The following is a 23243-nucleotide window of genomic DNA, read 5'->3' as shown; positions in this document are numbered from 1 at the left end:
ATCCCTGGTACCAGCCCGCTGCCCCGAGGCAGCCTCTGCCCGGCCCACGGGGTGACCTCCCAGCACGAAAGCGGGTCCTGGCGCCCCCTCCTGAAGCACAATGAACAGGTGCCCGGGGCTGGGACCACCACCCCCTCAGTCCCGGCCGCAGCCCCTGCCTTCCAGGGGCTGTAAGAAAAGCAGGTCTGGGGGGGCCGGGTGCACCTGGCAGCGCTGTCACCCAGGTGGCCGGGGGGGGGGGGGGCGGTGGGCAGAGCTGGGCAGGGCAGAGCCAGGGCTCTGGCCCCAGGCTTTAAGGCAGAGCAGGGTGAGGGTGTCAGCCCAGGGCCGGGCCAGCCTTTGGCACAATGAGGGGAGGGCAGCCCTGGCCCAGCCCTTGGTCCCGGACCTCCCATGCCAGGGCCTGCTGGGCGGGCACAGGCCCAGCTCTGTTCCCTCCTGAGTTCTGTCCCCTCCGGCGTGTCCTGAGCCGGCGCCTGGCGGTCAGCAGAGTGTGTCCGTGTTGAAGGAGAGCTGGGCCTGGCAGACGGCAGACGGCAGGTTCGGGGCGGCACCGGCACCCAGCAGTGCCCACCCAGGACCCAGGACGGTGTGCTCTCCCCTCCCCACGCTCTCCTCCCGCCCTCTCCCAGGGGCTGCGGCCTCTGCTCAGCCTGGTGCCCCCACCCCTGCTCGGCCATCGCTGAGGCCCCTCCAACCTCCCGGTCTCGAGGGTCTGCAGGGGGCCTGTCGGCTCCGCCCGTGCCCACCCTGCCAGGTGCTCAGGCGGCTCACCCGTTCCTCCTCGAAGCTGATGAGGCCCTCGTCCTCCGTGTCCAGGTCCTCGGGCTCATCGGCCACCAGCGCCCGCAGCTCGGTGGGGGCGGGCCGGCGCCGGAACAGGCTGAGCAGGCGGCCCAGCGGGGACTGCAGGGCCGAGGGCAGCTCTGTCTCCTGCTGCTCCAAGTTGTCGCTCTGCTTCTTGGCAAAGTTCACGAACACCTGGCGGGCAGAGGGGGCAGGCGGTGGGCGGGGGCGGGGGTGGGGGTGGGAGGGCGGGCCGGTGGCCGGTGCCCAGGCCCGGGCACTCACGTTGTCCAGGGTGGTCTGGCTGACCGAGTAGTCCTCGATGCCCAGCACGCCCACCACCTGCTCCATCTTGCTGAACACCTGGGCCAGCGAGATGCGCTCCGACTTCAGCTGGTACTGCACCTTGGTGTGGTGCCGCTCCTGGGCGCGGAGATCGGGAGGTCAGAGGTCGCGCTGGCCGTGTCCCCCTCCCACCCCCGGGGTCCTCCCACCTTGAGCACAGCCTCTGGGAAGTTCCGGTTGAAGAATCGCACCACGTCCTTCACGTTCTGGCTGCTCTTGGTCCTCACCGTGATCATGTAGCCGTCCCCGAACCTGCCGGACGGGCCCATGGCCAGAGCCCCGCTGCCCAGAGAAGCCACCCCCTACCGCGCACCCACAGCCCGCCGCCCGCACCCACAGCCCGCCGCCCGCACCCAGGGCCCGCCGCCCGCACCCCACGGCCCGCCGCCCGCAACCCAGGGCCCGCCGCCCGCACCCCACGGCCCGCCGCCCGCAACCCAGGGCCCGCCGCCCGCACCCCACAGCCCGCCGCCTGCACCCACGGCCCGCCGCCCGCACCCACGGCCCGCCGCCCGCACCCACGGCCCGCCGCCCGCACCCCAGGGCCCGCCGCCCGCACCCACGGCCCGCCGCCCGCACCCCACAGCCCGCCGGCCGCACCCACGGCCCGCCGCCCGCACCCCACGGCCCGCCGCCCGCACCCCACGGCCCGCCACCCGCACCCCAGGGCCCACCGCTGCTCGCTCACCGGTTCTTCAGGTGCTGGATGCTGCCCAGGCAGCGCAGCCGCCCGTTCACCATGATGGCCAGCCGCGTGCACAGCGCCTCGCACTCCTCCATGCTGCGGGCGAGGGCACAGGCTGGCACGGGGCCGAGGGCGGGGCGGGCAGAGGGCGGGCAGGAGGGGGAGGGCCGCACCTGTGCGAGGTCAGCACCACGGAGCGCCCGGTCTTGATGAGGTCCAGGATGAGGTTCCAGAGAAAGCGCCGGGCCTTGGGGTCCATGCCTGTGGTGGGCTCGTCCTGGGGGGACGCCAGGCTCAGCGGCTGCACCCCGACCCGCCACCTCCCTCCTGGGCTCCCCCGGAAACAAAGGCGGGGCCCCCGGCCCAGGCTCACCAGGAAGACGAAGGCGGGGAACCCGATGAGGGCGATGGCCGTGGACAGCTTCCGCTTGTTGCCGCCGCTGTAGGTGCCGGCCGGCTTGTCCGCGTACTTGGTCAGCTCCAGCTTGTCCAGGGCCCACTTCACCACCTGGGGCGGGAGGAGCCGTCAGAGCCCCGCCCCCGCCCGCCGGCCCCGCCCCCGCCCTCCGGCCCCGCCCCGCCCCCCGCTCCGCCGGCCCCGCCCCCGCTCCGCCGGCCCCACCCCCCATCCCAGGCGGCCCCGCCTCCGCCCCGCCGGCCCCACCCCCGCCCCGCCGGCCACGCCCCCGCCCCGCCGGCCCCGCCCCCATCCCAGGCGGCCCCGCCCCCGCCCTGCCGGCCCCGCCCCCCACCCCAGGCGGCCCCACCTGGGCCTCGTCCTTCCAGGGGACGCCGCGCAGCCGCGTGTAGAGCTGCAGGTGCTCCCGGGCCGTGAGCTCGTCGAACAGGGCGTCGAACTGCGGGCAGTACCCCAGGCTCTGCTGCACCTCGAGCAGCTCCTTGAGCACGCTGGGGACGCAGACCGTCAGCACGGGCCGCCGCCGGCGCCCCCCGACTCCCCCCGACGCCCGCCCGCAGCACCTGTGCCCGTTGACGAAGGCCTCGCCGCCCGTCGTGCTCTCGTCGCCCGTCAGCATCTTGAAGGTGCTGGTCTTGCCGGCGCCGTTGACGCCCAGGAGGCCGAAGCACTCGCCGGGCCGCACGCCCAGGCACAGCCGGTCCACGGCCAGGATGCTGCCGATCCTCCTGGACTTGTACACCTGGCGGCGGGGCGCCTCTCAGCGGGCGGAGCGGCCCCCAGCGGCGCCCCGCCCCCAACGCCCCTCCGCCCGAGGCCCACCTTGGTCAGGTTCTCGATCTTGACCATGTCGTTGTCCGCGTCCCCCCGCAGCACCCGCTGCCGCTCGCTGGCCACGTCCACGTCGTCCTCCACCGGCTTGGTGGACACGGGCATGCGCCTGGGCGGGATGGGCGGTGTGCAGCCCCCGCCCCGCGGTGCCCCCGTCCCCGCCCACCCCCCACCCCTCCCTGCCCCGCGGTGCCCCCGTCCCCGCACCCCCCACCCCCACCCCGCACCCCCGCCCCGCACCCCCTACCCCCCGCCCCGCCCCGCACTCACTGCGGCTGCCGCAGGAAGTTGTACTGGCACATGATGGTGAGGAAGAAGCCCACGAAGCCCTCCACCGCCATGGCCACCAGCCCCCGGGTGACGATGTCCCACTCGAACGGGGACCTCATCTTGTCAAACTGGCCTGTGGGGCTGCAGCTCAGGGCTGGGGCCTGGGGCCTCGCCACCCCCCCTTGCCCCCCACGCCCGACATCCCCAACCTCTGGGGCTGAGCACACGTCTCCGCCCCCATCCCACAGGCCCTGCTGTCCCCCCCTGCCCCCCTCCCCCCGCTGGGAGGGAGGGCCCGTGCCCCCCGCACCGATCTTGGCGTAGTACTCGTTGAGGTACTCGTTGTACGCCATCTCCATGAGCCCGTGGCCCAGGTTGTAGTTGGGGAAGATGAGGAAGCAGCTCTTCAGGTAACTGTTGACGACCTTCAGGTCCTGGAGGGTCACGGGGTCACAGGGTCACAGGCAGGGCCACAGCCCTCAGCCTGTCACACCCTGCACACCCCCGGGCACCTTGTCGCCCCCCACCCCCGCCCCGGGCACCTTGTCGCCCCCCCACACCCGCCCCTGGCACCTTGTCGCCCCCCACACCCGCCCCGGGCACCTTGTCGCCCCCCACCCCCGCCCCCGGGCACCTTGTCGCCCCCGCCCCCGCCCCCGGGCACCTTGTCGCCCCCCACCCCCGCCCCCGGGCACCTTGTCGCCCCCCACACCCGCCCCCGGCACCTTGTCGCGCTCGAAGAGCTGCAGCAGGAAGGTGGCCACGGTGGCCGTGATGCCGATGAAAAGGTTGATGACGATGAGGAACACGTAGGCCGAGCTGGGGACCTCAAACCAGAAGGAGGCTGGGTACATGATGGGGGTGATGGACCATCTGCAGGCAAGAGGCGGACACGGTCACCCCACGTCCTGGCCCCCCACTCCCACTCCCTCTTTTCCCTCCGCCTCCCCGGGCTCCCCCCGCTGCCCCTTACCCGTAGAGCAGGAACAGAGAGAGCACGGCAGGGAAGTTGGTGGGCGACGTGTAGGCCGGCAGGTCGAACACAAACAGGATGATGATGCAGCAGGTGGCCGGGACCAGGTAGTTCAGCTACCAGAGCAGGGGGACTGGTGAGGGCAAGGTGAGGGGCCTGGGGACAAGGGTGAGGGGCCTGGGGACAGGGGTGAGGGGCCTGGGGACAGGGGTGAGGGACCTGGGGACAGGGGTGAGGGACCTGGGACAGGGTGAGGGACCTGGGACAGGGTGAGGGACCTGGGGACAAGGGTGAGGGGCCTGGGGACAGGGGTGAGGGGCCTGGGGACAGGGGTGAGGGACCTGGGGACAGGGGTGAGGGACCTGGGACAGGGTGAGGGACCTGGGACAGGGTGAGGGACCTGGGGACAAGGGTGAGGGGCCTGGGGACAGGAGTGGGGCCTGGGGACAGGGGTGAGGGACCTGGGGGCAGGGTGAGGGGCCTGGGACAGGGTGAGGGGCCTGGGGACAGGGTGAGGGGCCTGGGGACAGGGTGAGGACCCGGGGGCAGGGTGAGGGCCTGGCAGCTGACAGTGATGGGAGGGCCAAGGGGACCCCATGAGCGGCGCACCATGTCCCACACGTAGTTGGCCAGCCAGTAGGTGACGGGGCTGCAGCCGCTGACGAACTGCAGGTGCTTGGCCTTGGTGGACTTCTCGGCCACCAGGAAGACCACGAAGCTGGCCGGCACGAAGGACATGGCCACGATGATGAAGATGGCGATGACCACGTCCGTGCCCTGCAGCCTGGGGGGGACGAGGCGGCTCTCAGCCCTGCCCGGCACCCGGTCCCGCCGCCAGGCCCGCCCCGGCCCCCGCACCTACAGGTAATCCAGGGAGAGGCTGGCGCTGGTCTTGTTCATGGGGTGGTTGGTGACGGTGATGCCTGCGCAGGAAGGACGGCCTCAGGGGCTGCTCGGCGCCCGCCCCGCCCCGCCCGCCGCACCCACTCACCATAGGCTGCCGCCCCCGCCCCGCCCCGCCCCGCCCGCCGCACCCACTCACCATAGGCTGCCGCCCCGCCCCGCCCCGCCTGCCGCCCCCGCTCACCATAGGCTGCCGCCCCCGCCCCGCCCCGCCCCGCCCGCCACACCCACTCACCATAGGCTGCCGCCCCCGCCCCGCCCCGCCCCGCCCCGCCCGCCGCACCCGCTCACCATAGGCTGCCGCCCCCGCCCCGCCCCGCCCTGCCCGCCGCACCGGCTCACCATAGGCTGCCGGGTGGCCCTTGCTCTTGGGCAGGTTGGCGCGCAGGATGGCGTTGTTGAGGCTGTTGAGGTAAGTGGGCATGCTGTGGTACCCCTTGTTGTTGTAGAAAACCTGGGGGCACAGAGAGACCCTGAGAGCCTGTGGGTCCCGCAGGCCTCAGGTCGGGGCGGGATCCCCGGGCCGGCCGCGTGCTCACCTGGGCCGCCCGGCGCACTGCGACCTTCCTCACCATGGCCGGGGCCCGGGCGCCGAACGAGGCCGGGATGGACTTCTGGACGTTGCCGAAGGTGATGGCCCCGTACCTGGCCGAGGTCGGGAGCATGAGGCCCGGGCCGGGGTGGCGACCCTTCCCCCGCTGCCCGCCCGCCTGCCCGCCCATCAGCCCGCCCGCCGGCTCACCGGTGCAGCCGGAAGCGGTCGGAGGTGAACAGCAGGTACTCCGAGACGTTGTGGCCGGTGATGTCGGTCAGGATGTCGCCCGTGACCACCCGCACCTGGGGCGGGCGCCCGCCCACGCCGCTGGGGCAGGAGAAGCCGGTGCCCTGGGCCGAGCAGGTACAGCGGACGGGCTCCCGCACCAAGCGCGGCAGGGAGGGCGCCGACGTCCAGTCTTCTGCAGGCACAGCGGCGGTCAGCGGGCCGCTCCACCCCTCACCCCCGGGCAGCCGCGAGCACCAGTACCTGGGCCGGACGTGGGGGGCAGCGAGCTGTTCCAGGCCTGCGGCAGGTCCTCGTCCGGGGGCACCGGGGAGTCGGACGGCGCGGGCGAGGGCGGGGGCGGCACGAAGTTGGACAGGGGCAGCCCCTGCGTGAAGGACTCCAGGCACATGCTGTCGAAGAACCGCGCGGCCAGCAGGCGCGACTCGCCGCTGCTCAGGTTCAGCGTGGACCCCAGGGAGCCGTTGGCCGGAGACTTGAGCACGCAGGTGGCGCCCACGCCCGAGGGCAGCCGGAAGGTGCTCACGAGCTGCTGGGGGCTGGCGTCCGGGGACAGCTGGAACCTGGGGGGACCCGCAGCCTGAGTTTGGGGGGGGGGAGCTGAGTGCCCACCCGTCCTGGCGCTCCATGCGGGCCCCTGCTCACGTGGCCACCTGGCGGGCAGCTCACCGGTACTCCCGGCGCTCCTCGTTGGCGAAGGGGATGAAGTTGCCGCGGGGCTGGGTGTAGTTGTGGTACTGGGAGGGCGACAGGACCAGCGGGGGCAGGTCACCTGGGGGGGTGCAGGGAGCCTGAGCAGGTGCTGGCTGCCCACCTGCCGCCCTGGGCCCAGACCCCCCCTTTTAAAAAATATATATATTTTTATTGATTTCAGAGAGAAAGGGAGGGAGGGAGGAATAGAAACATCAACGAGGAGAGAGAATCATTGATCGCTGCCTCCTTCACGCCCCACACGAGGGATCGAGCCCACAACCTGGGCCTGTGCCCTGACGGGGAATCAGACTGTGACCTCCTGGTTCATACGGTGCTCAGCCCCTGAGGTCCGCAGCCAGGCCAGACCCCTCTTCCCAGAACCCGTCAAGTCCGAGCGGGGCCTGGGCCCAGGGAGGCCGGAATCCCAGGTGTTCCCGCCAGGCGCGGACGTAAGGCCAGGCCCTGCCGGACCGGGCGGGTCCCCCACGTGCTCGGGAGGCGGGCAGGCCACAGTCCCACCGGGTGGGCCACCAGCCGATGCCCTCTGCCTGCTGAGCGGCCTACCGATCTCGGGGACGGAGAGGGCCACGGTCATGGCCACGCAGACGAACAGGGCGGGGAGCAGGATCTGGGAGGAGAGCGCCTTGGAGTTGCGGCGGGCGCAGTGGAACCGCTTCACCAGGAGCCCGTGGAACTGGCGCACCTTCAGCCACCAGCCCTCCAACTTCCGGCTGCCCTGGCCCGCCCTGGCGAGGGCCTCCGCCTCCGCCTCCGCCTCCGCCTCTGCACGTGGGGGAGCGAGGCTGAGCCGGCCGCCCCGCCCCCAGCCCCCTCCGGGAACCCCACCCGGCCCGCCTGGCTGCCCCCCACCTTGCAAGCTGACGTTATCGGGGTCCTGCAGGTTGTTGAAGAGGGGGTGGTAGTCGCCGTAGACGTCGGCGTAGCCAGCTCCCTCGTCCCCACGGGCAGAGCCCACGGAGGACGCGGACTGCAGCGAGGCCTGGGACCGGGCCAGCTCGGCGCACCTGGCCAGGTTGCTGGCCTGAGCCTCACCCAAGGGGGCCAGGCCGTCCGCCCCAGGCAGCACCTCCTTCCGGGACTCCTTCACATCTGCACAGAAGGTCGGGCTTGGGGGGCCAGCTCCCTAGGACTCCGACCCCAGGCTGACCCCACCCAGGAGCCCCACCCCAGGCTGACCCCCACCCAGGAGCCCCACCCCAGGCTGGCCCCCACCCAGGAGCCCCGACCCAGGCTGAACCCCACCCAGGAGTCCCACCCCAGGCTGACCCCCATCCAGGAGCCCCGACCCAGGCTGACCCCACCCAGGAGCCCCACCCCAGGCTGACCCCCACCCAGGAGCCCCACCCCAGGCTGGCCCCCACCCAGGAGCCCCACCCCAGGCTGACCCCCATCCAGGAGCCCCACCCCAGGCTGACCCCCATCCAGGAGCCCCACCCCAGGCTGACCCCCACCCAGGAGCCCCGACCCAGGCTGACCCCCCACTCAGGACCCTGGGCCACCACCAAGGGGAGGGTGAGGAGCCCCAGGCCTGGGGGGCGGGTGCAGGGGGGGGCTCTCACCGGCCTCGCTGTTCTCCAGGGACTGGTCCTCCTCCGACACCTTGAGGAACACCTCCTCCAGAGTCGTGTCCATGAGCCCGAAGCTGCTCAGGTGTAAGGAGTCCAGGCTGCACTCCAGGTGCTGGGAAAAGCGCTGGGTGAGGCCAGAAGGCGGCCCCCAGTCCCTTCACTACCGCCCCTCCTCCAAGGCTCCGCCCTCCAGGACCACGCCCCCACCGGCTACTGGCCCCTCCCCTCCAGGACCACGCCCCCACCGACTACTGACCACGCCCCCGCCCCCCACGGACCACGCCCCCGCCAGCCACGCCCCCACACCTGGAAGAGGCGCTCAAAGGCCCCCTTCCTGGCAGCCTCGCTGGGCAGGATGTAGGAGAGCTCGGTGCTCGTGTCAGAGACCAGCAGGCAGGAGGCCACGTGCTTGCGGATGAACTGGGAGACCTGGGCTTCCGAGCAGGGGCTCAGCTGGGCCCGCCCAGGGGGGCTGGACGTCAGTCCCGGGTCTGGGAGGGGAGGGGAGACGGGGGCTTCACTGGGGGGCCGGGGGGGGGTCCCTAGGAGGGTCCAGCAGGTAAGATGGGGGCCTGGGGAGAGGGCGATCCAGGCCGGACCGGACATCCCGGGCCTGCGGGCAAGGTGAGGGTGCGCCCCCCCCCCTCGCCTGGGGCGCAGGGCCCGCGCAGACCTGGGGGGCCGCCCGGCTCAGCAGGGCGCTTGACCAGCGTGAGGCGGTAGCCGTCGCCGTAGGCGCCCTTGAGGAAGAGCGGGGAGCCGCAGCACTTGAGCTTCCCGTGCGAGATGATGGCGATGCGGTCCCCCAGCAGGTCGGCCTCGTCCATGTGGTGGGTGGACAGCAGGATGGTGCGGCCTGGGGGCGGGGGCGGGTCAGGGAAGGGCGGGCCGGGGCGGACAGGGGCACCCTCCCCCGCTCCCCTCCCCCCTCCCCCCGCCCCGCACGGCGCCCCACGCACCCGGCTTGTACTTGAGGATGAGGTCCCAGATGGCGCGGCGAGCGTAGGGGTCCACGCCGGCGGTGGGCTCGTCCAGGATGATGGCGCGGGAGCCGCCCACGAAGGCGATGGCCACCGAGAGCTTGCGCTTCATGCCGCCCGACAGCGTCTGCACCAGCGAGTGCCGCTTGTTGGAGAGCTCCAGGTCCGCGATCATCCTGGGCGGAACCGGTGGGCAGTGGGTGCCTCCGCCTGCCGCGAGCCCCGCCCACACCCTGGATCTGCCCCAAGGAGGCCCCGCCCACCCCGGCCTGCCCAACGCAGGCCCCGCCCACCATCAGGGTCCCGGCCTCGCCCGGCCCCACCCACTTGTCGGTCTCCTTGCGGATCTCCTCCTGGGCCATGCCCTTCAGCCGCGAGTAGAACCAGAGGTGCTCCTCCACCGTGAGCCGGTCGAAGAGCACGTTGTGCTGCGGACACATGCCCAGGTTCTTGCGGATCTCGTCCATCTCGGTCCGGATGTCGTGTCCGTAGATGGTGGCGGAGCCCGAGGTGGGCGGGAACAGGCCCGTGAGGATGGACCTGGACGAGGGGCAGGTCACAGCCCGCCTCCTTCAGGACGCCCACCCGCCTCCCACGGGTGGGACCCCAGGGGACCCGCCCCCCCACTCACATGGTGGTGGTCTTGCCGGCCCCGTTGTGGCCGAGGAAGGACACCACCTGGTTCTCGTAGAGGTTCAGGCTGAGCTTGTTCAAGGCCAGCTTCTTGTCGTTCTTGTAGACCTTGGTGAGCTTGTCCACACAGACCACCAGCGGCAGGTGCGTGGGCTCCTCCTCCATGCCCCGCGGCTCCTCTGCACCAGGCCCAGGTCAGCGCCAGGCGCCCAGGCCCCCGCACCCAGCCACCACCCCGGCACCCGCGGGCGCCCGCTCACCCACGCGCCGGCTCTCCATGGCACAGGCCTGGTCCTCCTCCATGACGCTGAGGCGGGGGGCGCCAGCCCAGGGCCAGCTCCACTCCCAGGCCTCCGTCCGCCCGCTGCCCAGCCAGTAGGACTTCTGCAGCGGGAAGTACCAGGGCCGGGGCAGCCCGTACATGCCTGGGGGCGGGAAGAGGAGGGGAGGCTGATGGGCCAGGGGCCACGGGCCACGGGCCACGGGCCACGCCCCCTCCAGGGAGCCGCCGCCCACCCCCTTCCCACCCCTCCCCAGGGTCGGCAGTACCTGGGTGCACGGCCTCGATGTACCAGGTGAGCACGCCGTAGACCACGGCGTCCACCACCAGCATGGTGACGGCCAGGAGCAGGTTGAAGTCGTCCCCCTCCACGGGCGACTGGCTGAACGTGTGCCACTGGATGCCCACGCCCGCCACCTCGTACAGGGCGAAGTACTTGGAGCCCAGGCCGAAGGCGGTGGTGGACATGAGGGACTGAGGGGACGGCCGAGTCAGTGCCGGCCGGAGGCCAGACCCCCCCTGCCCCCGCCCCCGCCCCCGCCCAGGACCCTCACCGCGATGCACTTCTCGAAGGCGGTGATCTTGTCGTGCGCCACCTCCTCTCGGATCGCCACGTACATGTAGGGCACGTAGCTCAGGAAGTAGATGATGCCGCCGCAGGCCGAGGCCAGCTTGGCCTTGGAATACAGCACGGACACCAGGAAGCTGGGCAGGGGAGCCACGGCTGTCAGCCAGACCCGGCCCCGGCACACCCAGCCCTGGCACTGAGCCGGGAGCCCTGGGCTGTCCCTGCCAGGGCCCCAGGAAACTCTGGGCCAGGCTCTTTCTGTGCTCTCTGGGCGGGCACGGGGGCACCCAGCCGCTGCTGGCCTCAGGCTCTCACCAGAACATGATGGTGGCCACGGCGTAGACGGCCAGGAAGAGCCAGATGATGAGCACGTGGCTGTGCATGAGGACCTGGCCATACTTGAGGATGGCGGTGAGCGCCGTCACGGAGATGGACAGCTGCACGAAGCCGGTGATGAACCAGGCCACCCAGTGCACCGCGTTGTCCAGGCCCATCGTCTTCATCACCTGCCGGGAGGGCGGCGCAGGGGGCCTTGGGCAGGGCTGGGGAGGGAGGGGCCCGCAGTGCCTCCCCCACTCCCGTCCCCCCCCTCCCTCCGCCCTCCCCCGTCCCTGCCCACCTCCTTCAGCCGGTGCTCCTTCTCGGCCACAATGTGCTGGATGGTCATGGCCACCGAGTAGACCCAGGAAATCACCATGCACAGCGGCATCATGTGCTCGATGACAAACAGGAAGCTGGTTCGGTGGGGGCGGAGCGTGAGGGGGGGCTCGGCCCGCTCCTGCCCCCCGCCCCCCGCCCCCCGCCCCCCGCCCTGCCCCAGTCCCGGGCGCCGCACTCACTCGTCCCGCGTGTAGCAGGGGTAGGGGAACATCTGCACGTAGCTGCCCGGCTCGACCACGTCGTGCCCCACGAAGGTGTCGATGATGGCGCGCTCCATCATGTCTGCGGGCGGGCGGGCCGTCAGCCGGTGCAAGGCCCCCCCCCTCCCCACCCCCGCCCGGGGCGGCCCTCACCCTGGATCCAGACGAAGCCGTAGAGGAAGTACAGGCGGCCGCCCGTGTTGGGGCCCGGCCTCCAGTAGGCCCGGCGGATCTCGTTGGTTTTCTCGGTGAAGCTGGAGTTCTGGCGGATCTTGTAGTGCACGTGGGGCGGCAGGGAGCCGTCCTTGCGCGTCTGGAAGATCACGCCTGGGGCAGAACCGGGGGCAGGTGAGGGTGGAAGCGAGGCAAGATCTGAGATGGGGTCTGCCCAGGGCAGGAAGGGACAGGAGTGGGTGAGGGGTGTGAAGGGTGGACCTGTGATGGGCGGGGTCTTGGGGGGGTAAAGGGTATGGGGTGGGGCTGGGATGGGGAGAGACTGAAAAAGGAGGGGCTGCAGGAGGGGGAGCAGGTGGAGCTGCAGGTGGGACTGCAGGAAAGAGAGCAGGAGGGGGAGCAGGGGGAGCTGCAGGAAAGGGAGCAGGAGGGGGAGCAGGTGGAGCTGCAGGAAAGGGAGCAGGAGGGGGAGCAGGTGGAGCTGCAGGTAGGACTGCAGGTGAGGGAGCAGGTGGAGCTGCAGGTGGGTAGGCAAGGAGCCGGGTCAGGGCTGACTCACTGGCAAACACGGTGACGTTGTCCTGGTAGGCCTGGTTGAGGGTGTAGTTGACAATACTCTCCTCATCGGGGAACCCCTTGAAGATGTCCACGCTCACCTGGGGGAGGGGCATCGTCGGAACCGGCCCCGGGCACCAGCGGGGTCCAAAGGGGCTGGCCCACCCGCCCACCTTGGACATGAACTGGATCCAGCCACAGGCCGCGTTGTCGATGGTGTCCAGCTGCTGCAGGAGGGCCGAGCCATTGGGCAGCGAGAAGCTGTCCTGGCGCAGGGCCGGCGGCAGCTCCTCCAGGGACAGGTTCAGCGCCTCGGGGTGCAGCCGCAGCTCTGCCACGTACTGGAGGTCAAGACGGGATCAGGGGGTGGCCCAGGCCCACCATCACCCAGGACAGAGTGGGCGCCTGCTGCCCCCCCACACCCCCCCGCCCCGCCCAGGCCCCACCTGCTGCAGCCAGTGCAGGTGCTGCTGCAGCCGGGACAGAGTGGGTGCCCCGCTGCCCCCCGCCGCTGCCCAGGCCCGCCCAGCCCCCCACCTGCTGCAGCCAGTGCAGGTGCTGCTGCAGCCGGGACAGAGTGGGTGCCCCGCTGCCCCCTGCCGCTGCCCAGGCCCGCCCAGGCCCCACCTGCTGCAGCCGGGACAGAGTGGGTGCCCTGCCGCCCCCCCCCACCCCCCACCCCGCCCAGGCCCCACCTGCTGCAGCCAGTGCAGGTGCTGCTGCAGCCGGGACAGAGTGGGTGCCCCGCTGCCCCCCGCCGCTGCCCAGGCCCGCCCAGCCCCCCACCTGCTGCAGCCAGTGCAGGTGCTGCTGCAGCCGGGACAGAGTGGGTGCCCCGCTGCCCCCCGCCGCTGCCCAGGCCCGCCCAGCCCCCCACCTGCTGCAGCCAGTGCAGGTGCTGCTGCAGCCTGCCGTGGGCCAGGACGCTGCGGATCTCCGCCGAGATGTTGAGCCAGACCTGGGCGTAGTGGGTCACGTTGCCTACAAAGGCAAAGGTCTCGTTGGCCTGCAGAGGGGAGGGCACGGGGCATGGGACTCACGCAAGGGCTCCGTCAGCGAGGGTGCTCCGCTCCCCTCCCCCGCAGCGGCAGCACTGCCAGTCCCCACCAAGGAGGACTCTGCCTCTGGCTCCGCCCGCTGCCCCGCTCCAGGGCAGCCTGGGTCTGTTCCCCTGCCTCCCCTGCCTCCCCAGCTCCGTCCTCAGACCCCTGCCCATGCAGCCCTCAAGCAGCCCTGACCCTTGGTCCTCATCTCGTCCTGGGCCATTTCCAGCCCTGGTTCTCCTTGCTCCAGGCGGGGCCTCTCCCCTGGCCTGGCCATGGACCCATGCCCTCAGCCAGCCTCACGGCACCAGCTGCCTGGCCCCCCTCTGGCCCACTGGACGCTGCCCTGGAAGGTTGCCGCCTGCGGCCTCTCCTGCATCCACACCAGCGCTGACGGGCCCTGCCCACACCCACCAGGCCAGGGCCCTGCCCACTCCCACCAGGCCAGGGCCCTGCCCACACCAGCTCTGGGTCCCCCTGCACCTTGGTCCGCCCCCAAGTTCCATCACCCACGGAGCCTGAGCGGGCTCACCGCCCTGAGGGATCCCAGCCTGCGACCCCCCCACCCCAGCTCCTCCCGCTCCCGCCCCAGAACGACGCGACTGGGACCCCAGGACGGAGCGGAGCGGAGCGCACCTTGAGGATGACGCGGTCGGCCTCCGAGCCCGCGGGCGCGTACAGGATCTTGGGGTTGCTGGTCATGAGGTGCACCAGGAGGCCCAGGTTCCGCTGCTCCTTGCTCGTGAAGCCCAGGGAACTCATGTTGCCGCTGCGCAGCGCCTCCGGCTCAATGGTGCTGGGGACCCGCGTGAGGGTGGGGGTGGGGGACATGCATGGGTGGGGGACACGCGTGAGGGGGGGACACGCGTGAGGGTGGGGGACATGCATCAGGGTGGGGGTGGGGGACATGCATGGGTGGGGGACATGCGTGAGGGGGGACACGCGTGAGGGTGGGGTGGGGGACACGCGTGACGGGGGACACGTGTGGGGATGGGGGTGGGGATATGCATGGGTGGGGACAGGCGTGAGGGGGGACACGCGTGAGGGTGGGGGTGGGGCATGAGACAGGGTCTCAGTGAGGTGCCCAGTGAGGCCTGGAGGGGGGTGGGGCACCAAGGCAGGGCAGTGGGGGGCCTTGGCCACCCGTCTCCCCTCCCCTGCCCCCCACCTACCGGTTGTTGCCGCACAGGATGGGCTGCAGGGCGGCCCAGAGCTGCACGAAGGCCGAGCACTGGCCCTGTAGGGCCTCCGAGGGGGAGGCAGCCGGAGCCGCAGCGGACGGGGCGCCGTCCTCCGCCGTGGCATTGGAGCCCGAGCCCGTGCCGTTGGCTGTCCCGCCAGGACCGCCTGGGGGGCCGGGAGCCCGGTGGGCGCAGGCGCCCTGGGGCAGCAGCAGTGCCAGGGCCGACAGCACGTCCACGTCCTGCAGCACCTTCTGGGCGTCCAGCAGGTCCTCCAGCAGAGCCTGCAGCTGCCGTGGGGGTGGCGGCTGCTGGGGGGCTGAGCCGTTGGGGGTGTCCAGGCCCAGCTGGGGAGACAGGGGTGTGTGGGCACAGGCAGGGACCAGGGGCGGGGGCTGATGGACACTTGGGGACAGAGTGGAACAGGGGGGTCACCCACACGGGGGTGGGCGGGAAGAGGGGCTGAGGGAGTCTGCAGCCTGCAGGTGAGGAAGTCGGGCTGGGGGCGGGAGAGACGGAGGGTGAGCACACGGGGCGGGAGGGGGTGAGGCTGGCATCACCCAGGTGCAGGACGCCCGGGTACAGGCACGCCCCACACCCCGTGCAGCCAGGACCCTACAGGAGCCCTAGTGCCTCCTCCGGCCCCGCACCCGCCCGCGGGCCAGCTGGCAGGCAGGGTCTCCTCACCTGCTGGGCGATCTTGGCCACGTCCAGCTGGCTCCGGAGCTCGGCGGCCAGCCCAGAGAAGCGCCGGGCACGGGCTGCAGCCTGCCCACTGCAGACCGCGTCCCGATAGCCCTGCAGTGCCGCCTGCTGACCCCGGGGCACTGTGAGGATCCGGCCCAGCTCCCCGGAGCCGCGGGCGCAGGTGAGCCGCTCCAGGAGGGCGGGGGCCGCCAGCAGCTCCTGGGGATGCGGGAGAGCGGCTGGGAAGAGCCCCGCCAAGAGGAACCAAGGCCTGGCCCAAGCCGGCCTCAGGCCTCACTGCCCACCTCCTGTGCCAGGGCTGAGCTCACAGGTTCTCCAGTGGGCAGGGCAGATACACGTCACCATCTTGCCTTCCCCCTCCCATGCCAGCCACAACCCCAGGCCCCTCCTGCACCCACCGGGCAGAAACACCCACCCAGCGCAGGCAGCAGCCCCTCCTCCCACCGGCAGCCCCTCACCTGCAACCGGGACAGGGAGCTGGTCTGCAGGCGGCCCCACGGCTCCGGACCCCGGGGGAGGACTGACTCCGCGTCCAGGGCGGGCGAAGGGACAAAGAGCAGGCGGTAGACCTGGGGGTGCGGGCACGGCTCAGGGTGGGGTCTCTAGCCAGGCCCAGGGCCACCTCTGAGCCCAGCACGTCCCCTACCCCAGCCCTGGTGCTGCCAGGAGAGGGCAGAGCAGAGCACCCGGCCAGGAGCTGCCCCCACGAGCTGACACAGGCTCGCTGCCAGGCTCCCCGCCTCACCTCGGGCACGTCCACCTGGGCGGCCAGCAGGGCGTGGGCTGTGCTGTTGGGCAGGGACAGGTTCTGCGTCAGGAAACGCCAGAGCTCCTGTGGGTCCCGGGCCACCGAGTCCAGAGAGAAGGAGGACTCTGGACAGGCAGAAGGACGGGGCTGAGGGCCAGGTGGACCGGCTCGGGGCCAAGCGCCCGGCCCCACGGCTCAGCCCCGCGGCGGGCGGCCGGGCCAGCCCCCCTGAGCGGGGCCCCTGGGAGCTCAGAACAGTTCAGATCAGCAGTTTTCAACCCGTTCGCCGCGTGGCCTAAAGCAGTGACTGAAACCCTGCGGCACCAAACATGTGCTTTTTGCTGATCTGACCCAAAAAATAGGTATAATCCTGACTCATTCGCACCGGGCGGCTCCTGCTGTGTCGGCCGCTGCCACCTTTTCACGTGACCGTCTACGGGAAGAGGTCAGCGCCCGACCGCAGCGCAGGGGCCGCGTGTGGTAAACATCCTTGCGACACCCCAGCGTAGACGGAACGGAGGGCCCGTCCCGGCCGAGGCAGGAAGCCACCCGCTGACCCCAGAGCTGGGCGCGGGCCCCACTCCACACGCAGGGGGCGGCCCAGCGCACCTGCAGGCCTGTCCAGGCGGCTCCTCCAGGTGCCGGGCCCCGAGCTGAGGGCCTCCAGGTGCTGGCGCAGGGCCTCGAGCTCCGAGCCCAGGTTGGGCCGCTTGGGGTCGAACAGGTTGCCGTCCTCCACCACGCGGTTGAGGCGCTCGAGCAGCTGAGTGACCCTGCAGCAGGGGCCCGGTCAGCCACCGGCCGGCGGGGTGGGGCTGGAGGTGGGGCTGGAGGTGGGGCTGGAGGTGGGGCTGGAGGTGGGGTGGGGCTGGGGCTGGAGTTGGGGTGAGGCTGGAGGTGGGGCCGGAGGTGGGGCTGGAGGTGGGGCTGGAGGTGGGGTGGGGCTGGAGGTGGGGCTGGAGGTGGGGTGGGGCTGGAGGTGGGGCTGGAGGTGGGGCTGGAGGTGGGGTGGGGTGAGGTGGGGCTGGAGGTGGGGCTGGAGGTGGGGCTGGAGGTGGGGCTGGAGGTGGGGTGGGGCTGGGGCTGGAGTTGGGGTGAGGCTGGAGGTGGGGCCGGAGGTGGGGCTGGAGGTGGGGCTGGAGGTGGGGTGGGGCTGGAGGTGGGGCTGGAGGTGGGGTGGGGCTGGAGGTGGGGCTGGAGGTGGGGTGGGGCTGGAGGTGGGGCTGGAGTGGGGCTGGAGGTGGGGTGGGGCCGGAGGTGGGGCTGGAGGTGGGGCTGGAGGTGGGGTGGGGCTGGAGGTGGGGCTGGAGGTGGGGTGGGGCTGGAGGTGGGGCTGGAGGTGGGGTGGGGCTGGAGGTGGGGCTGGAGTGGGGCTGGAGGTGGGGTGGGGTGAGGTGGGGCTGGAGGTGGGGCTGGAGGTGGGGCTGGAGGTGGGGTGGGGCCAGAGGTGGGGCTGGAGGTGGGGCTGGAGGTGGGGTGGGGCTGGAGGTGGGGCTGGAGGTGGGGTGGGGCTGGAGGTGGGGCTGGAGGTGGGGCTGGAGGTGGGGTGGGGTGAGGTGGGGCTGGAGGTGGGGTGGGGCTGGAGGTGGGGTGGGGCTGGAGGTGGGGCTGGAGGTGGGGTGGGGCTGGAGGTGGGGTGGGGCTGGAGGTGGGGTGGGGTGAGGTGGGGCTGGAGGTGGGGTGGGGTGAGGTGGGGCTGGAGGTGGGGTGGGGCTGGAGGTGGGGTGGGGCTGGAGGTGGGGCTGGAGGTGGGGTGGGGTGAGGTGGGGCTGGAGGTGGGGCTGGAGGTGGGGCTGGAGTGGGGCTGGAGGTGGGGTGGGGTGAGGTGGGGCTGGAGGTGGGGCTGGAGGTGGGGTGGGGCTGGAGGTGGGGCTGGAGGTGGGGTGGGGTGAGGTGGGGCTGGAGGTGGGGCTGGAGGTGGGGCTGGAGTGGGGCTGGAGGTGGGGTGGGGTGAGGTGGGGCTGGAGGTGGGGCTGGAGGTGGGGTGGGGCTGGAGGTGGGGCCGGAGGTGGGGTGGGGCTGGAGGTGGGGCCGGAGGTGGGGTGGGGCTGGAGGTGGGGCTGGAGGTGGGGCTGGAGGTGGGGCGGGGCTGGAGGTGGGGGGAGCTGGAGGTGGGGCGGGGCTGGAGGTGGGGCTCCAGGTGGGGCTCCAGGTGGGGGGAGGTGGGGGGCCTGGGGGCTCACGTGGAGTTGGAGTACTGCAGGAAGCCGAACTCGTCCCGCTGGCCGTCGGGGCACAGCGACTGCATGACGGGCAGGATGCCGGCGGAGGTGAGGGGGGCTGCCGTGTAGAAGGCTGGCGGGGACAGGGCAGGTGAGAAGGCCAAGGGGGGAGGGGACAGGAGGGCGGGGGGGGGGGGGGGACAGAGGCAGAGGAGAGAAACGTATAGAAAGTCAGGAAGGAGGAGCGGCTTCAGGCGGCAGACGGGCAACAGAGGGCCGAGAGTTCAGGTGCAAATGGCCCAGCAGGTCAGAGGTCGAAGGGCACCTGACCACCCCTTCCCCACAATTCCCACAGCATCCTTCTTCCCTCGCCAGCCAAGGCCCGAACGCCCTGGCCCCCTCCCCCCAGAACACAGGCGTGGCCTGGCCCACAAAGCCCACGGGAGCATGTGAGCCCCCTGCTGGGCAGCGACCTCTGACCTCTGCGGCCAGCCGGTTAGCAGAGGGAATGCAGGAGCCCACACGGGTCTGGGGGAGAATGTCTGGTGCCCCAGCCCCAGCCCCCCAGCCCTGCAAGGCAGCACCAGGCACCCCCAGAGAGAGAGCAACCCCGGGAGCTTGGCCCCGAGGCCCAGCCCTGTGCACCCGGCACCCCGCCCCCTCCCCCTGGCCAGCGGTCCCTGCCAGTGGGCCGGGGGCCCGCAGGACCCAGCAGGTCTGGGAAAGGCTGTTAATGCAAGCGGGGGTGGGGGGTGCTCAAGCCGCACCAGGAGGCCCCCCAAAACCATCCTGCGGCTGTGCCTGGGCCAGGGAGGAGGCGGCGCTCACTTACTGACTGCATGCGGGCGCGGAGGAGGACAGACCATGCGGGGGGAGGGGCGAAACAGAACAGAGGAGAACCGTGAGGACACCTCCTGGCGCCGTGGCCGGCCACATCCCCTGGGAGCCAGCCACGAGCGCGGCCGGGCCGCCCAGGGGTGAGGCTCACAGATGGGGGGGGGGGCTGTGGGATCCGGGACACACACGTGGCCACGTGCACACAGGACATGCGTGTGTGGTGCGGGGAGGGCTGCCTGCCTGCCCACCCACCAGCTGTGCGGGGCCCAGCCCGCGGCCTCACCTTCTTTCACAGAGATGGTCGGCTTCTTCTGCCGCAGCCCCAGCAGGATGAAGAAGAGGACCAGGGGGATGAAGAGCTCGAAGGCCAGGACCCACTGCGAGGGGCAGGGCGTGAGCCATGGCCGGGGGCACGGGACCTGCCCGCCCCCTCCGCCCGCCAGGCGGACGCCCTCCCCGCAGGGCCAGCCTCCACGGCTCCCCCGGGGCCGCCGTCCGCCCTTCCTCAGAGGCCTTTTCCGTCTTTCTTTTTTTAAACACATTTTCGTGGACTTCAGAGGAGAGAGAGAATCACTGGCCGCCTCCTGCCCACCCCACGCTGGGGACCATGGAGCCCGCAACCCGGGCCTGTGCCCGACCGGGAATGGAACCCAGGCCTCCTGGTTCATAGGTCGATGCTCAGCCGCTGAGCCAGGGCCGGGCCCTTAGAGGCCTTTTCGAAGGGCAAGAGAGTGAGTACTGTCTGGCCCAAGTGAGAAATGGTCTCCCACCCCAGACACACTGAGGGCCAGGCAGCCAGCTTGTGGTCCACTCTGACCCACGCATGCGCCCAGCTCTTCTTCCCCACCTGCAGGGCCTAGAGAGGTGAGGCCAGGCTTGAGGGGGGCTTGAGCCTCTGTCAGCCCCCAGTCCCCAGCCCCCCTCACCCCAGGCGGCTCAGGTGGGAGCAACAGCCCTGCCCACCCTGGGCCTCTGCCCAGGTTCCAGGGACGGCACCTGCCACCCAAGGCTGGGCAGCAGGCTGAGCCCGCCAGGACCCACTCAGCGTGGGAACTGCCAGGGACCCCGGCTCCACGTCACCTGGTCAGTGGAAGGGGTCAGTGTCTCACCCCCACCCCACAGGCTCTCAGAGGGGGAGGCGAGGAGGAGGGTCTCAGGCCAGCTGTGCTTGGGGGAACCCCCTGCCCAGCCCCAGGGGACGCCCTGGCCCTACCCCCACCCAGCTCTTCTCAGAAGCACCAGGTTTCCTTCATCCTCACCCCCCAACCAAACACAGGCTTCCGAGCCCACCCCCGGGCGCTCCGTCTGGCCCAGGGTGCGAGCCCACCCCGGGCGGGCGGCTGCTGCTGTGTTTACTGTCCTTTGACAATAGAGCTCTGTGGCCTGGAACACCCGCCCCAGCCGTGCCAGTCTCCACCCCCTCCCCAAGCCAGGATCCAGCCCAGGGCTGGCCAAGGCGACATCGTGGGCACCCACGAGGCTAGGGACAGGCGCATGCGGCACACCTGCAGGCGCACAGAGCAAGGGCAGCTGTGTGCAAGCGGCCACTCCGGAGGCCAGGGTCATCGCCCGCCAGCCCCACCCACACCCGCCCTGCCAGGGGCACCTCCCGAGGGGAACTGCAGCAACAGGCCTCGCTGCCTCCTCATCGCTATAGCAACGCTGCACACAGGCTGCTGGGAGGAGGAGGAGAGGCCTGCCTGAGGGCGGTGGCTAGAGGGGCATCTGGTTACAGGCAGGCAGCACCGGTCCAGCCCCACCTGGGCATCCCACTCGGGGGCTTGCAAGGCGGTCGAACTCCTCTTCCTGAGACCATGCCAGTGCCCCATGTTGTCCCTGGAGCCTGGGTGCCCACCCCAGGCCTGAGCCCCTCCTGCGGGGTCCAGGGCAGAACAGGTGAGACCTGAGGATGGAGGTGCTGCCAGTCCCTCCACCAGAGCATCCTGCGGCCCCCGGGGAGACCCCGTACCGCTAAGAGGGGAGAGGCCACACCCCCGGGCCAGGCACACAGCACGAGGGGCTAACTCTGCTGGCCAAGCCCAGGGTCCACTCTGAAGGGCGAGACCCTGAAGGGAAGTGTGGGACCAGTGGGATCATGCCCCGCATCCAGCCAGCCCCAACCCCACGGGAGGCCTCTCACCTGTGCCAGCGACCGAAGGCCAAGGACCCCACCTGGTCTGCCCAGACCCTGGGCCGCGTGGGGCAGGGGTGCAGGAGGGTTCTGGGGGAGGCCCGCCTAGCAGGTGGGGCCACTCCTGCCTACAGGACAGTGGGCACCTCCAACCTGCTGGCCAGGTGCCCTGCAAGCCACTGCTCCCTTCCCGGAGCCTTGGGGTCCCCCGTGGATGCAGGGGCCATCATTCCAGCCCCTGCTCCCAGCAGCCCCTGGGGGAGGTGGCCTTCCTGCCAAGTCTGGGGGGGCTGATACTAATGCACCCCAGCCGCCCGTCTCCTCCTGAGCCTGCCCCCCTGCTGTCCGCAGTGACCCAGAACCTGAAGCAGGGCAGCTGCCCGAGGCTACCTGGGCTGCAGGCCTGGCCCAGCGGCAGCCAGCCCCAGGCGGCCTGGCAGGGACTGTACCCAGCCCTGGCTCTCGGCCAGGGCCAGGTGCCCAGGGGACTCCTGCCAGCCCCAGGCCGTGGTGATGACGGCCGTGCTGCCCGGTCCGCAGCCCGGTTCCCATGGTGCAGGAGCTGTCAGCCCAGGGCCCAGGGCCAGGCGAGACAGGAGCCTCCTGGGCCCCGGTGGCAGGAGGGCGCCTCCTCTTCAGGCCCCTCTCAGGACCCTGGCCTGCTCCGGGCTCGGCCTGGAGAGTCCCCAGGGCCCATTCCGAAACCCAAGCTGCCTGCCGGGCCTCCCTGGTGCGCGGTCGGTCGGGGAGGGCCAGCATGACGCCATTCACACCACCCGGCCGTTCCCCCAGGCTCCGTCCTGACAGCTGCCGGCCCTGAGCCCTCAGTCACAACTCCAAACAGCACCCCGGCCCCGAGGAGGCTGGGGGGGGGGGGCGGTAAGAGAGTGGATCCGCCTCGGGAGGCCTCCCCAAAGGACAAAAGGGTGCAGGGACACAGGGACACTCCCGGGGGGAGGAAGCACTGGAGCCAGGGGGGTGGACACGGGCGGGGAGGCGGCCCAAGGGCAGAGGACGGTGCAGGGAGGGAAGCGCAGGTCCCTGAAGGGGCTTCGGGGGCCGGGCCCAGAGACCACGGAGCCTCGGAGCTGAATCCAGGCCCAGCCCAGCCCTCCGTCCTGGGCACCAGCCTGTCCCCCGCCTCTGGACTGGCCCCGGAGAGCGAGCGCTGCGGAGGGCGCCGGTGACTCAGCCGAGCGCCGCGAATGTCAGCGGGCGCGGGCGGCGGGCTGGGCACGGCGGGGTCCCCCTACCCCCAGGCCGGAGCCGGGGCGCGCGGGGCCCGCCTGGGAGGGGGCTGCGGCCCGTCGCCCCATCGCGCCACCCCGCGCGCCCGCCTGGGGTCCGCGCGCGCCTGGCCCGCTCCCGTGCGCGCGGGGAGGGAGCGCGCCGCCGGCCCGGTGCGCGGGGAGGAGGCCCGCAGGCCGCGGCGGGCGCTCACCGGGCTCCGGCGCTTCAGCGTCACGTTCTTCCAGAGCAGCAGCTGCAGCTGGTGCAGGAAGCCCATGGCGACGGCGGGGCCGCGCTCCGGTCTCCGCGCCCGGCCGGCTCCTCCGTGCGCCCCGCGGGCCCTTCCGTGCGCCGCGCCGCTCGGCATCCCCCGCGCGTGGGCGGGGTCTCGCGTCCGGACCGGCTCCGCGCTGGCTCCGCCCCGCGGAACAGCGACAGCCACTCGCGCCCGCCCGGTCCGCGCCGCCCCGGCTTAAAGGCGCCGCGGCGCCCGCCGTCCGCCCGCCTCGCCAGGCGTGATGTGAACGCCCACGTCCAAACGCAGATCCCGGGACGCACCTCTGCGCCCGGGTCGCCAGGCGCGCGCGCAACCTCCGTCCCCTCCGGTGGAGGCGCCCCAGGAGGTGACTGGCCCGGAGGGCGCCCTGGGGGCCGCTGCGGGAGGCTCAGCCCCACCGGGTCACGGCCTCCGCCCGCCTCCCTCGCAGCCCCAGGGGCAGGGAAGTCAGCGCCCGGCCCCTGCGGCTGGAGTCGGGCCGGTGCCTCGCTGGGGAGGGGCGATGGCGCCCTGGGTGGAGATCCCGCCCGTGCAAGTCGCCTCCGCCCTGGAGGCTTCAGGAATCCACACTCCACCCCCACCCCCGCGCCCCTTAACGGGTG

General features: G+C 72.0%; 1 protein-coding gene across 1 annotated transcript; it reads right to left on the bottom strand.

The window, feature by feature from the left end:
• Window positions 1-243: 243 nt before the first annotated feature.
• ABCA2 (ATP binding cassette subfamily A member 2) lies at window positions 244-22641 on the bottom strand (the record flags this gene model as incomplete). The annotated part of the gene is made up of 48 exons (XM_081103191.1): window positions 244-519; window positions 775-981; window positions 1072-1209; window positions 1281-1383; window positions 1820-1912; window positions 1990-2093; window positions 2190-2324; window positions 2584-2725; window positions 2798-2976; window positions 3057-3174; window positions 3336-3468; window positions 3646-3769; window positions 4061-4208; window positions 4309-4424; window positions 4918-5092; window positions 5171-5231; window positions 5554-5665; window positions 5751-5856; window positions 5954-6167; window positions 6236-6555; window positions 6662-6764; window positions 7250-7468; window positions 7556-7795; window positions 8266-8386; window positions 8581-8765; window positions 8948-9130; window positions 9234-9430; window positions 9582-9794; window positions 9886-10066; window positions 10148-10312; window positions 10437-10641; window positions 10722-10872; window positions 11051-11241; window positions 11355-11469; window positions 11575-11677; window positions 11749-11922; window positions 12329-12425; window positions 12498-12665; window positions 13202-13330; window positions 14004-14163; window positions 14540-14895; window positions 15236-15454; window positions 15715-15825; window positions 16002-16129; window positions 16614-16777; window positions 18188-18299; window positions 19287-19380; window positions 22576-22641. 48 exons carry the CDS (start codon window positions 22639-22641, stop codon window positions 484-486), a joined length of 7314 nt encoding a protein of 2437 aa, XP_080959317.1. The 3' UTR covers window positions 244-483.
• Between the last annotated feature and the right edge of the window lie 602 nt (window positions 22642-23243).

The sequence above is a fragment of the Myotis nattereri genome, assembly GCF_964212035.1.
Source record: "Myotis nattereri genome assembly, chromosome: 12".
NCBI classification, from domain to species: Eukaryota; Metazoa; Chordata; class Mammalia; order Chiroptera; family Vespertilionidae; genus Myotis; species Myotis nattereri.
This window is presented reverse-complemented; position numbering and strand designations above follow the sequence as displayed.